The 15,326-nt window shown below is 33.1% G+C and overlaps 2 protein-coding genes and 1 long non-coding RNA gene across 5 annotated transcripts in view; 2 read left to right on the plus strand and 1 right to left on the minus strand.

Annotated features, from left to right (window-relative positions):
• Positions 1–15,326, plus strand: part of LOC111511929 (synaptotagmin-15) — a 475,338-nt gene that overhangs the window by 333,777 nt on the left and 126,235 nt on the right. The window lies entirely within an intron of this gene.
• Positions 1–15,326, plus strand: part of LOC111516030 (aldehyde dehydrogenase, dimeric NADP-preferring) — a 38,263-nt gene that overhangs the window by 14,171 nt on the left and 8,766 nt on the right. Inside the window, exons 1-2 of one of the 2 annotated variants that reach the window (XM_074175990.1) lie at positions 7,718–7,847; positions 10,573–10,801. In XM_074175990.1, coding sequence (XP_074032091.1) covers positions 7,830–7,847; positions 10,573–10,801 — 247 coding nt within the window. In that variant the 5' untranslated portion in view covers positions 7,718–7,829. Of the gene's footprint in view, positions 1–7,717; positions 7,848–10,572; positions 10,802–15,326 lie in introns of those variants that run through there. The other variant, XM_074175989.1, reaches the window with a different exon arrangement.
• Positions 681–5,243, minus strand: LOC141482527 (uncharacterized). The gene is made up of 2 exons (XR_012465577.1): positions 3,997–5,243; positions 681–1,125 (listed from the first exon to the last, which is right to left on the minus strand). It is a non-coding gene; the product is annotated as an uncharacterized lncRNA (long non-coding RNA).

The raw sequence follows: 15,326 nt of genomic DNA on the forward strand, positions 1-15,326 counted from the left end.
TGATTTTCTCTATTGGTACTTTTTAAAAATAAATGAAATCGTTCATTGAAAGGTTAGCTTGCTTTTTTACAGAAATTGCTAATGTAAGTGTATTTTTTCGTCGATACTAATGTATATTTTGAAATTATAGGAAGGGAATCAATATACAGTAAAAATAAAAATCTCAAAGTGAAGAACATTATCTCGATTTGAAGAAATCTTGCTCTCCTATATTCATGAAGAAATATTTTTTTAAACTGAGAAACATATTCTCTCAATTTGAATTTGAATCATTATTTCAAATTGACTGAATAAACGCTTCTTTTAAGTAAAAAAAAATATTCCATCAAGATTGTGCATACATTTCAGAAGAAATAATCACATTAGCTCAAGAGAAGTAAGTATGCATTCTTTAGTCTGAGCAAAATTGTTTTGGATTTTGAAAGAATGATATGTTTAGTTGGAACATTATTTAAATGACTCCGTATGAGAAATTAATTGTTTTCCTTTGAAGAGAAGCATTTTTCATTGAAACGCTCTTATTTGTATAAATCAAATAATCTCATTTACTTCACCAAAGATGAACTTATGCTTCTGTTTATAAACTGTCTCTCTCATTTGGATGTATTTAGTTACTTGAATCCAAAGTATCTCATCTGTAATATGAACAGCTATAAGTGGTGAGGAAAGAAACTAAATAATACATTACATATTATGATTGGTTTATTTGAAGCAATTGCAAATCGTAAATATTATCCTGAAAAAGCATGTGATAAAATGCAAAACGTAGTAGAGAAATAAATTTTCTTTGCTAATCTTTGCTTAAATATCATATTCCAACCGCATACTTTTGAGAGATCATACAGTTATACAAATAACATAAATAAATATTCAATGAAAAAACATATATAAAAAAGGGACATATTCTTGACAAATTGCAAATTAACAAATGAAATGAAATCGAAGCCTATAAACAACATTACAACTCAGACAAGAAAATGAATCAATTTATTAGTAATTTTACATAAATGAAGTTTTTAAAACTTGTGGCCATTCTGGTGAATAACATTAAAAAAATCACTATCGCCTATCAAGTTCTGCGTTCTGCTTTTGTTTATCCACAATTGACGAAACATCACTTGGATTCTGAAACGAAAGAAGAAATCAGCACATCATTCTCAGCCACTATTTCAAATATATATATATATATATATATATATATATATATATATATATATATATATATATATATATATATATATATATATATATATATATAGGTAAAAATATGAAAACAGCAGCCACTTAATAAAAAAAAAATTTCAATAAAACACTGTTTAAGTGGGTTTATTCCGTTAACCAACCCAATTGTTGTTCGCATGCGAATGACAACCCTCAAGATTTTAAACTTGTCTGAGGTCTTATTATTTAACATACGATTCCTAGCAAGTTAAAAGGTGCTTGAACATTATTTGATCAGAAATAAATAATCAATTCAAAAGACGTACCTCAAATCCCTTTGAAGTGGACAGAAGTCTATACAGAAAAATTGCCTTTCAAAATGATAATTTGCAACCATTATACAGAGTGGGCCAACGAAAAGTATGTACCTTGATTTTCTCCTTTTTTTGTAACTTAACGCAAAAATGCTCGGAAAGGTCAATTTTGCTTTTGAGGGGGACACATTTTAGATGTATTTTTCTACCTGTGCCTTCAACCCCCTAGTGAGGGTGAGTAACAACCCTAAAATTTTAAATGGAAAGTGGAGTCGAGTGATATATCATTTGGAAGGGCACAAAATTATCTTTCCAATGATACCTAATTTGTTGTATTTCACTCAAACATGTAGGTAATATGAAGAAAAACAACTACAACCCAGTACTTTGAAATGTGTAATTGACTTAGTAGAATCCTACTTCAGCAAGTGCTGAAAATGTGACCCATTTGTTCAAATATATTCCTAACATTCTGTAGCATATCAGGTGTTATACTTCTGCACTCTGCTGTAATTCGTTGGCGAAGATCTTCTATGGACTCGGGCTGCGTAGCAGCAGTAATTATTTCTGTTATGAGAGGATCAATTGTATCTTCAAGCATGTTCAGGTAGACCTCACCAGTTGAATTCCCAGGAATAAAAAGTGACCCTACGATATGACTACCTAATATGCCACACCAGACATTGATTTTTTGAGGTTACTGAGTATGGACCTCTCGGAATAAGTGTGGGTTACTGTCATCCTAGTAAAGGCATTTATGCCTATTCACAGCTCCATTCAAAAAAAATGTACTCTCATCGGAAAAGCACGTGTTGAATGATAGGTGCGGATCATCAATTAGTAACTGGCTCAGTTGTTCACAAAATTGCAGCCTTCTACCAGGATCATCTTCATTGAGTTCCTATACTAATTTAATTTTGTACGGATGAAATTTACAGGCTTTTAATATCCGTATTATGGACGAACGGGAGATACCTGAGGCTGCAGCAAGCTGACGGGTACTTTGAGTATGATCCAATTCAAAATGTCCCAAAACAGCGACTTCCACTGCTTCATTTCTGATCGGTTTTCGTGGCTGGTGTTTCACATTACGGATAGATCCGTTATCGACAAACTTTTAGACAAACTTGGCAACGTACGAATCATTCACATTTCTCCCGGGATGACTGTTATTAAAGAGGCGAGCAGTAAGTCTAGCACAACTACTATGTTGATAATAAAGTTTAACAATTTCAACTCGTTGAGGAATGGAATAAACCATTTTTACAGTAAAGTTGAAATAATTTCAAAAGCAACCGAACTGAATGAATGAACGTTTGCCTAAATTATTTTTGTACACTTATCTGCTGTTTTTATTTGAACCAAAAAACGCATGAGTGAAATTGAGGAATGTAGTAGTGATAAAAATGCCGTTTATTCCGCATTTTCAATAACACCAAAAATATCGAGTAAATGTTCTTGCTTTTTTTATAACTATTCAAGTAAATACAACAAATTAATTATCATTGGAAAGAGAATGTTGTGCCCTTTCAAATGATATATCACTCGACCCCACTTTCCATTTAAAATTTTAGGGTTGTTACTCACCCTCGCTAGGGGTTGAAGGCACAGGTAGAAAAATACATCTGAAATGTGTCCCTCTCAAAAGCAAAATTGATCTGTCCGAGCATAACTCATGATCATACAAACATACTTGAAGGAATATGATTCGCTATTTAAATAACAGCATTCACTATTTTCACGTTTTTGGAAATTCCTATTTCATCTCTTGTAAGTATGGTAATATTTCTACCTATTTCTTACATTCCTAAAGGAAATCTATCAAATAATTTCAAGCTGAGTAGGGTATATTCAATTTGTTGAATGTTAGGAATCACACGTTAAAAGGTAAGACCTCGTTAATCCTTGGCTCGCACAAGTTTCGACTTCTGAGGGTTGTCGTTCGTAGGGGTGCGACAGCTGGTTAACGGAAAAACAGATTTTAAACAGATTTTAAACAGATTTTTTAAATAACATAAAAACATTCCTGAAGTGATTACAGGAAGCAAAGACGTTTTGGAATTCAACAAATATTTACATGTTGAAATCAGAAAGTGGCTGTCACATATAGAAGCTTTTTATACCTACTGGTACCTATTTTGGTATTTTTTGTATTATATTTCATTGTCGAAACTATAAGTACCTCTATCTTTCAATAAAAATGAATTCGGTCTAAGAAAAAATAAAATTTCATTTAAAGAAAATGCTCTTATTTGAAACAAGATAAAATATATGTTCAAAACAAGAGATTGGCAAATTTGAATCAACGTGGAGAATATTTCACTCTAAAATAATATACACTTGCAGAGCTCGGCAAATGTAATACTGCATGTGTGAAAAATTACGGAGCATTGGCATAATTTTCGCAAAATGAAGGCAAAATTAAGAGTTGCCCTCAAAGTTTACTACTTTCTCTTCCGTAATACGTATACAACACGGTACTTACTGATATAGCGGAGTTTTATCTAATTATAATACTTACCCATGAAAATATCTTTCAACTGTACAAGACCCCAGTCTTGTAAAATCTGTTCCATTATGGTAGATACAAAATAATCGGAAAGAAATTGCACTGCCTACAGATACATAAAACACTTCCTCCTCAAAATCGCAACACACCAACATCACTTTCCAACAAATACTGGCGCGTACGTGATGCTTACAACGGAATTCCCCGCTCCCCTCTCACTTAAGAGGGTCATAGAAAGACCACAGCACCACAGGTTTTTTCAAACTGAAATGAATGAAATACTTCTTTAAAAGAAACCCTGTTCATTCTATACAGAATTCCTGTTATTTTCAGTCGATCATAATATAGTATTGTATGTAGATTCACAAAACTCTTGTTATAAACGAATTGAGTTATTTGAAAGGAATACAGTATTAAATTCAAACAAACACTATGTGTTCAGATCAAGTTGATATTGCTCTCCATTTGAAACAGTTAATTTTTCCCTTCAAATAGGTGGTGGATTTTGAGATGATATCATATTTTTTTGATTCAAAATAGTTCATCTTCGCAATGATATAATCAAACGAATGATGTCGTTGAAAAAAGTGTGATTTTCTGGTGGAACATGGCGATGTTGGCATAAAGTAATAGTTTTTCCAATAGAGATAAAAATTTCAAAGCAACGTATGATCTTCTTTTAAAGAAACACTTTTTACTGTGTACAGGTTCAAAAATACATTCATCATTAAGTAATGTTGCAACGACTCAAAACACATTCCTTTTCAAAGGAGACAATTTTCGTCATTTTAAGTCATGTATTGAAATAAAGAATCAATAGTGACTATTATTCACAACGATATTGGACTGACGTTAATATTGAAAATAATGACAACTCAATCTTTCAATTGATATCTCAAAAATATAAAAAATTCCAATTTGAAAACTGAATAGATGAGAAGATTGATAAATAATTGGCCGGCATCTTGAATAATAGATTCAATGGGAACTTGAAATACACCAAATAATTGTTGAGTCAATACATCTAGCCCCGTTAAATTCTGTATTTACTTCTAACTTTGACGAACCATATTATCAGTACAAACTCCACAAACAATATCCCAGGTGAATAGTTGATGATGTGAATGTCTTCAGAAGGATGTTTGGACTCCTATCGATTATTATGGGGTTATTTGAACAGACAATTTTAGGCCTCAGAGAATAACGCGTACACATGTATTGAATATATTTTCGATGCTAGAATGATTTCTTACAGTCAACAAGAAGAAGAAGATTTGGTGAATATTTTTGTTATGACTATCATGTAAACGAAATAGAAAAACATTTGTCATTAAAATTCACCACACCTCCATGTCTGTTAACCTACTGACAAAATTACTTTTTCACACTACGTTTGTTTGAAGATAAATGTGTGAAAAATGCAAAAAGATTAGCTGAAAAACCAATTTTATTAAGCAAAAAACTGAAATTATAATGAAATAACATACAAGCAACAACCAAAAACACCAAAAAAATTGAATAATCAACACGAGCTGAAAAAAATTAAGAAATTATTAACAATTAAAAATATAAAATCAAAAGATTCCAAACCAAATTACTTCACGACGTTTCGATTGTTAGTATCCACAATCGTCTTCGGGTGATAACTGGACTCATTTCTTCGAGGTCTGACTAATTTTAGGTCATTCGACTGATTTCATTGGTTTTTAGCAGGAGCTGACTGTTTGGCGGGAGTTGGTCGTGTTCCGCTTGATTATAGGTTTCCATATGTTACGTATCTCTACGCTAGCTTGCCTAAATGCGTTGTTGGACAACATATATGCGGCTAATTTGAATTTTCTCCTTAACGAGTGTTTCTCCTTGTGGATAATTTCAGCTTGAGCCCACTTGATGTTATGTTGATGAGTCCAAACATGCTCTGCTATTCCGGATTTGCTGGTTTCTCCTCGCTGTGTGTGTTTTTTGTGATCGGCAATGCGAACTTTCGATGGCCTCTTAGTTTCATCGATTTGCCGGATACCCTGCGAGTGCGGAGAATCATACATCGGTGAAAATAAGAGGCCATTGAAAGTTCGCATTGCGAGACACACAGCGAGAAGAAACCAGTAAATCCGGAATAGCAGAGCATGTTTGGACTCATTAACATAACATCAAGTGGGCTCAAGCTGAAATCATCCACAAGAAGGAACACTGGTTCAGGAGAAAATTCAAAGAAGCCGCATATATGTTGTTCGACAACGCATTTAGCCAATCTAGCGTAGATATACGTAATATATTGAAACCTCTTATCAAGCGGAACACTACCAACTCCCGCCAAACTCCTGCTAAAAATCAATGAAGCGGAGAATGAGAAGAGGGGATATGTTAAAGCAGTTTAATGACCTATAAATAGTCAAATTTCGAAAGAATAAGTCCAGTTAATATCCGAAGACGATTGTGGATACCAACAATCGAAACGTCGAGAAGTAACTTGGTTTGCAATCTTTTAACTTTTTTTTTAATTTTCATTTGTTGTTAATAATTTTTTCAATTCGTGTTTATAGTTCAATTTTTATGTTTTTTTTGGTTGTTGCTTATATGTTATTTCATTGTCATTTCAGTTTTTTGCTTGATAAAATTGTTTTTTCAGCTAATTTTTTTGAATTTATTACAGATTCTTTCAGGGATTTCAAATGAATTTATATCATATTAGACAGTGGAAGACCGAACTGATGAAATCTGGTGTTCTGTATGCACTAAAAAAAGTTTAGATGATGAAAGAAAACTATGTTCTAAGAGTTTCTACGATCCAAAAAGATCATTTGAAAAACAAATCAATTGTAATCATTTCTCTAATTGTAACTGTATTTCTTTAGTCTTACTCAACAGTCAGTCCCTTCGGAACAAATTAGATGAACTTTTTATATTTTTGAGTGACTTGAATTTTCCTACAATAGTCTTGCTTACGAAACATTGGTGTGATAAGCTCGAACCAATAAGCATTCCTGACTACATTGTAATATCTAGATACTCCAGAAACTGTTCTAATCATGGAGAACAGGCTCTACTCATATTGTAATATTGATTAGGAATTCGGCTCTTGGTGAATTGACTTCCGTTCAAGTTGATAAGTTCCAAGACTTGTCCGAAGACAAATCGTTTGAGTTTTCCGTCTGCTACAGCAAAAAAGATAATCTGTGCATTTTATGTATTTCTGCTGATGTAGATATATTTTTTAATAACCTGAACTATTTATAATCTGAATTATATGTCAATTCATCTATATTATTGACTGGTGATTTTAACACAAATTATAACAATGAGGATTCGACACACACAGACTCACTTTTGACTTGAATATGAACGTTGATTCAGATTCTCGTGTTTCTCAATTCTCTAGCTCTTGTATTGACTATGTTCGTAGCAATTTTGATGTACAGAACGTATCGTGCTCAGTGATACCATCAGGTTTATCGTATCACGAAGCAATTACTTGTTTTCTTCGTCTTGACTCATTAATTACACAACGTAAACTTAAGTTTGGGAGACTTTATAGCAGAACAAATTACAATAGGTTTTATCAAAATTGTCTAAAGATTAGCTGGAAAGATTAATGCTGTTCCAAAGTGAACCTTTTCCCGCATTTCACAACGCGCTATTGAATGTATTTCATAAATCATTCCCAATACAGAAAATCAAAGTCAAGAAAAGACAACCGTGGATTACAACAGGGTTGAAAATTTCTTCGAAAAATTTGCGTACACTGCATAACATACGAAAATTTACTGACAATCTTTACTTCCAAGACTTCTTCAATAACTACCGCAGAATATATAGATCCACTATTAAGAGAGCGAAGGAAATCCATGATGATAACCAAATCGGTAAGTCGACTAATAAAATGAAAGAAGCATGGTCTGCTATCAGTGATATTACGGGAAAATAAAAAAAACATGTGAAAATATCAGTCCTGATAATATCAATGATTATTTTGTTCAGTGAGTTTCAAAAAGTTCGCACCATATAGGGAACATTTTTATTATCCATTTGTCAGAAATGTTTATTTCTAATAAAAATTTAAAAACTTGGATTTGATTTGTCAAAATTCTAAATTTCCAAACGGTGTACAGGGGAGAACAAAAAATAGAAATTTTGATCAGGAGTAAACTATCTTCATTTTCGACATTATCAAAAAAGTTAATTTGGGAAAGTTGTTTGAATTCAAAAAGGATATTAAAATTTAAAATCTCAACCACCTACGTACCAAATGAATCACTCTGTATGTATGTCCATAATGACTATCAGTATGATTCAATCACAAGAAATAATTGACTGAATCAATTAATATTACTGGAGTTTCTTTCCAACACCAAATCGTCATTTTAAACACTTCGACACGTGTTTCAATCACCAAGTGATCATCTTCAAGAGGAAGATTAAACTAGAAACTAACGCTGAGCTAACACTATTTATGCTATATAAATATACGAAGAACTTTGGAAAGATTTTCAAAGAACTAGGTATGAAGGTGGTTTTTGAAACAAGTCATACACTATAGAGCCTTTTGTGAAGTTTTGTGAAAGACAAAGTCGAGAATTCGGAAAAGTCTGGAACTTACGAAATTGAATGTAAGGACTGCGATGCAAAATATTAAGTACAGGCAAAAAGATCTATTAAAGTAAAATATAAGGAACACATAGCATACTTAAAATATAGAAGACCTGAAAAATCAGCAGTCGCCCATCATATTTTGCAACAAAACCATTCCATAGACTTCAGTTCATTAAGATTAGTTAGACAAGTTAAAAACAACAGGCAACTAGATGCCTATGAGAGGGTGGAAATAAGTAAACACATTAATATTATGAATAACGATGACGGACCTATACCAAATAGCATACTATATAGCTTGTTGAAATAATATTGTTGAGTTTACTGATTACTACATAAGGACACAAATTTAGGTAGGCAATATTGTGAAATTGATTTTTATATAGCTGAAAATTGTTTTATATACAGCTATAACATTTCAACATATATTGTGAAATAATAGACAAGGCAAAATTGTAAAATTAATTTAGGGTGGTATACCTGTATGGGTGGTACACCTGTATGGTACACATGTATGGTATATCTATATAGCATAAATAGCGTTAACTTCGCGTTAGTTTCTAGTTTAATCTTCGTCTTGAAAATGATCACTTGGTGATCGAAACACGTGTCGAGGTGTTAAAAATAACGATTTGGTGTTTGGAAAGAAACTCCAGTAATATTCATTACTACACCAAAGGTTCCAAACAGTGCATCATATTATTCAATTAATGCTAAACAATTGAGTAATACAAATCTGTACGTAGTACTAGTACTAGAACCATAATAAATGTAGTTTAAAAAACTGAAAAACACGAATATCGAACTAAAAAGTTGAATTTTTCTTCAAATAAGCTTAAGACAATAACGAACGAAAAATACTAGTATTATTGTGAAAGAAGTGACATGCCCTCTATATACAAAAAATATGGCACAAAGCGCCCACGCTTTTTTCACAATAATACAAGTATTTTTCGTTCGTTATTGTTTAAAGCCTATTTAAAAAAAAAAGATTTTAAACTTTTTAGTTCGATGTTTTTCAAAAGCGTGTTTTTTAGTTTTCGAAACAATTTTGATTTTTAATTTTTTAGTTTCGTATGCTATAAAAGCGTGTTTTTTAGTCTTTTTAAATTATATTTATTTTATTTAAACTTTGGGATCAATCAGCTGTATATTGTTTAGAAAAATGACCATTGATATTTTCCGATCCCTGAGAGGGAGACTAAAAATCAGTTACCAAGTCCAAGACCGCAGGCGCGCAAAGACGGGTTACAAATAAGGCAGCAGGAGCGTGTTATTAAAAAAAACAGTTTTATCAAATGAAGAAAAACATGTAAAGTGAGTTCGAATTATATCAAGGATATGACGTATAGCACCATCTGCCCGCGAATAGATCAACTAATAATGTCGATATATCAAGGAGGTTACGTACAGCGCCATCTGCCCGCGAATAGATCAAGCAATAATATCGATAATTCGGTGAAATACAGATCTCGAGCTTGAGAGTTACAAACAAATGAACATACATACATACATACATACATACATACAGGTGAAGCTAATATAAAGCGTATAAAAAATTGATTTTTTTTGTTTTGTTACATAGGTGGCTGTGATTTCAAATCTGAATATTGTTTTCAAATTTGAACAGCTTTTCTAAATGAACTTTTTCAATAATGTCGAAAATACGGGTTGTTTACTTATGATCAAAATTTCTATTTTTTGTTCTCCCCTGTACACCGTTCAAAAATTTAAAATTTTTACGACTCAATTTCAAGTTTTCAGCAAATGGTAAAAAAAGTGGTCTTCTTTGGTAACAATCTCCAAACGTTTCAACTGCAACTACGGCAGTCATCTTCACTGGCGTGGTCAAAGTACTCTCTTTGACGACTAGGTCTATAAACATTGCAAAATAATCCTGCTGAAAATGTTTTCAAACCTTCACATAGAAACAAAATTCTGGAAATCTGTAGCAACATCAGGCAGTATGGGTAACGTAATAATTATAGTTTTTTCAAGGATCTCAGAAAACCCAAACAGGAATGTTGCATGTGTGAAATAGATCTGGTAGCTAACGACTTGAGACATACCATTATCGATTTGGAGAAATGGGCTAAACCAGAAAAACCTGAGAAAAGACTTGTGAATATATTAGATGGAGTTTACGTTTACAGCGACCCATACGGTGTGGTTCTTATTATCGGAGCTTGGAACTATCCCATTTTACTTACTGTGGGACCATTGGTAGGTAAGTACACTAGGGGCAGGAATGTGCAAATTTGATCAATTCATCAATAAAATATTATTCTGATTGTGAGATTATAGAAAAATGATCTTACATAACATTATTTTTGTTCAAATGATTTGTATTGTTGCAGTAGGGGCGATACAATTTTTCCCATTAAATTTTAAACTTTCAAGCCTTGCAAACTATGATTCTGAATTATGAAATCCAGACACAAATTTCATTTATTACTTATTTAATAAACTTGGTTGGAACATTTGATCAAAATTGGCTTTTCATAGTCCACGTTTACGTGGTATTTTGAAGGAGAATATTCAACCAGAATGTAAACACCATCACGCCGGTTTTATAGGATATTCACGTCAAGAAGAGAATGACGTCATTTTTGGTAATTTTGTATATCCAACATAACAACTTTGAAATTTCCAATGAAATGCGTTCAATAGCAATGAAACTAGTAAAATTTCATTTTGTAAGTTGCTCAGCTGATAATAAAATTTCAGACGTTGCCGAATCGAAAAATCTTGAAAACTGTCAGTCTTTCGTTATTTTCAGAAGTAATCATTTCTTTTGATAAGACCTGCGTATATTCAATATGTTCAAAGCATTTTAGAAACAAAGTTGTATTTCAACTAAATAAATTAATAGTAAGAAATCATCGCAGAGTAATCTCTGCGATGATTAATCATACGCAGATATGGAATCCTGCCATTTGATTGGTTGTAATTGTATGAAATCATCGATAAAAGTCATTATTATTATTATTAGAACAAATCAACAGTACAGAAAATTTGAAAATTCGAAATAGTGCACATGTTGGCAAAGCCGTAACTTATCATCTTGTGACTTCATTCTCTTCTTAACGTGAATATCCTATATAACCTTAAACATTTCCGACTGAGGATTGTAAAACCGGACTTATTGATTCGTGCAAACTCCTATTCTAACTAGTTTAATAATTTAGCGACATGAAAATTCCCGAATATGTCAGAAAGTAAATTCTCTTATGAATGACTTGAACGGGAGAGGACCTCACTCTCTGCTTGACTTAAATGGCAAGTGGTAGATGAAATTAGATGAAGAAAGATTAATTTTGTTCGAATATTCTCCTATGCTGTAGAACCTATGCAAGAAATGGCTACTTGAAAGCATATGTAAATACTTTTCTGATTGATTCGGCCGTTACTTGATGAAGATCCATAGTAATTTCAAAAACTACACCTCACGATTTGATCTTCACAAACTTCATTTGAAACACATAATCACAACATGTTTCGCTAGCACAGTAGCTTTCTCAAGTGTATGAATACTTAAAATTGTTCTTATATTAATATTTATATACTACAAGTAACCATACTTGAGACTACCTTCAAAAAATTACCTGAACCTCTACCTAAGGTACCTGTTGAATTATGATTACCTGAAGCATATTACCTCATATCTACATCAATAATAATTCTTTCTGGGATTTTAAGAAAACAAGTTCAATAATGGTAATCTATTCAAATGTAGTTGGTCATTCATTAAAATGATGAATTTTCAAGTTTATTAATTTCCATTGCTTTCAAATGCTTTCAAACCTTTATTTCCTAGGTGCAAAATTTCAAACTTTTTTTTTTGGTTTATAGAACTATTAATTTATTTGGAACAATCATGAAATACAAATCAATTAAGAAAACTGAGATTATAAAAAAAAAGGAAAGAAGAAAAAAAATCACATCAAAGGTGCTGTTTCCTTCTCTCCTGTTCATAAAAGATGACATATGCCTCATCGCTCACAAGTGATTTTGACGAAATTGGGAACAGTGTGAATCGTTGTATTCATGCCACGTGCCACTGTATGGGTGTCTGCAATATGCTGTGTAATGTCCATTGTAAGTAGTCCCACTGTGATTTGAAAGTGCATACAGATTATAACGACAAGGAGCCACATTGTCTGCTGCATAACTGCTCATATCCAATCCATTTGAAGAAAAGTCAATGGAAACATTCAATTTGCCTCTGAATCTTTTCGTTGGAGAGAATCTTTTCAAATGAATCACTAAAATATGGGGAAACTTATGTAAATAAGAAAACAAATTCAACATATTCAAATCATCTTCTAGAAGAAAATCATACCTTTGAGGAAGAGTTCAAAATTTTGCGCTTAGAAAATAAACGTTTGAAACTGAATCATTTGGAAGCAATTGAAATTAATGAACTTAAAATTTCAAACATTCTAATAAATGACCAACTAGATTTGAATAGATCACCATTATTGCACTTGTTTTCTTAAAATTTTGGGCAGCTGAATTTAAACGTGGTCGTTAGAGCTTGGGAGACGATGAACATGCGGGACGTCCGAAAACTGCAACTACCGACGAAACATCGCCAAAGTTCACCAAATGGTGCTAAACGACAGCTGAATTGAAGTGAAGGAGATAGCAGAGGTTATGAACATGTCTAAAGAACGTGTTTGTCACATGTTCAATCAACATTTTGGCATGAAAAAGCTGTCTGCGCGTTTCCTCACGTCAGACCAAAAACATTTCCGCATGAACATTTCCAATGCTTTGTTGGCGCAGTTCAGCCGCCATAAATCCGAGTTATGGCGCCGATTAATTACTAACGATTATACGCCCGAAATAATAATACAGTCCAAACAGTGAACTGCGAAGGAGAAAATCGGTCCAAAAAAAAAGCAAAAACTGTTTTTCGCCTGGGAGAATTATGGCGACTGTTTCATGGATTATTCATGTGGTTATTTCAATCGACTATCTCCAAAGAGGAAAAAACTATTACAGAAGCGTACTACGTATCATTACTTGACAAACTGAAGGCAGAACTTGCAGAAAAACGGCCACAAGACAACGTACCGTCTCGCACCTCAGCGGTTATCCTGGTGAAAATCCACGAATTACGATTTGATCTGCTTGACCATCCGCCTCACTCACCAGATCTAGACCCAAGCGACTTTTGTTTTTCCTTCTCTAAATATTGCACTCGGAGGACAGAGAGTTTCGTCAAGGAGACTGGGAGGAGTTTATGTTGAAAAATAAAGAAAAGCTGAAAAAATGTCTTGTATCTTTGTTTGGTCGAAAACTGTTCAGACCACCCTCACATACAACATAAAGACGCCTGATTGCATAGATTCGGAAATATCACTACTACCACTACTCTTCTGTAAATATTATGACATAATATCTTTTGAACTAAGTATGATTTAGGAATATTTCTCAAATAAGTTGATGTTTCTCTGTGTTTCGATATAAAAGTAAAATAATTGAAAAACCTTGATTCAGCACATTGTTTGAAATACAGTACTTCAATTTTTCTTGTTGAGTGACTGTTCTACTATGTGTGCAAAATCTAGAACAGCTAATATTCGGTTTTGTAAAATGAAAATCATACTTTCCCTTAATGTTATACGACACGATAGAGTTGATCAAAGCTGGATATTCGTCAAGTAGGGTTAGGTCCAAAATGAGTGGATCTATTCGACCCAACACCGCAACTCGCAAGGGTTTATTTTGGCTTACACCCGTCAAGTAGGGACTCTTTCTAGAGTTATGACGTGAAATTATTTTTCTAGATATTTTCAAATAATCGATGGATGTAGCTGTTACTATACGAGATAGGAGGTCATCATGAAAAATGAGAATGAAAAATTTTAATATTTTTATACCACCTGTATTTGTGACTAACGTTATTGCAGTTTCGTCCTACAAGGACATTTTCAAACGAATGCAATAAACTGAAATAAAGAACATTGTACACACTTATATACCTATACCACCACAGTCGATAATAACAGACGGTCCTAAACGACTTTATTACCTGATTTCATCACTGATTTCACAGTGATTTCATAAATCACTGCGAAAAAGCTACTGTGACAGCGAAACATGTCGTTATATATTTTTTGGAAATAAAGTTTGAGAAGATCAGATACAGTTTATGAAATAATCATGGATCTTCATCAAGTAACGGCCAAATTAATCAGAAACTTTTTATCTGAGTTTTGTTTACCTGTGACAATGTGGATACGCTAATACGAAAGCGTAGACCAGTCACTTTGCTATCAGTGATGTCAAAAATCATGGAGAATTCTCTGCAAGTGGTCGTCGATGGATATATCTCGAATACTTCACAAAATGAGTGGGCATACTTGGAGACTCATCTGAAAGAACAATTTGAATAGTTCTTTTAGATATTTTGATCTCTCGAATACTTTCACTCTCAACGCTGATGTTCCCCAGGGATCCATATTGTCTTCAACCTTCTTTATATTGTATATCAACGACTCAATGGAGAAAAACTAAGAATCCAATACATTGCTTTGCTGATAACAGCACACTTGTCTTGTCATTCCAATTGGATTCCAGGACATCGGCAGCGGATGCACATCTTCACCGGTAGCAGAAAGTTGTAACCAGGTTCAATTCAATGCCACAAAAAACCAGGCATCGGTTTTCTCCAAAAAGATGAGTGTCTCCGAACCGGATATAATAATGTCAGGACAGACGATTCCGCTTTCTACTTCGATACG

Source organism: Leptinotarsa decemlineata, unplaced genomic scaffold, assembly GCF_025532065.1.
Source record: "Leptinotarsa decemlineata unplaced genomic scaffold, Ldec_3_MD MMD2_tig00001393_RagTag_RagTag, whole genome shotgun sequence".
NCBI lineage: Eukaryota > Metazoa > Arthropoda > Insecta > Coleoptera > Chrysomelidae > Leptinotarsa > Leptinotarsa decemlineata.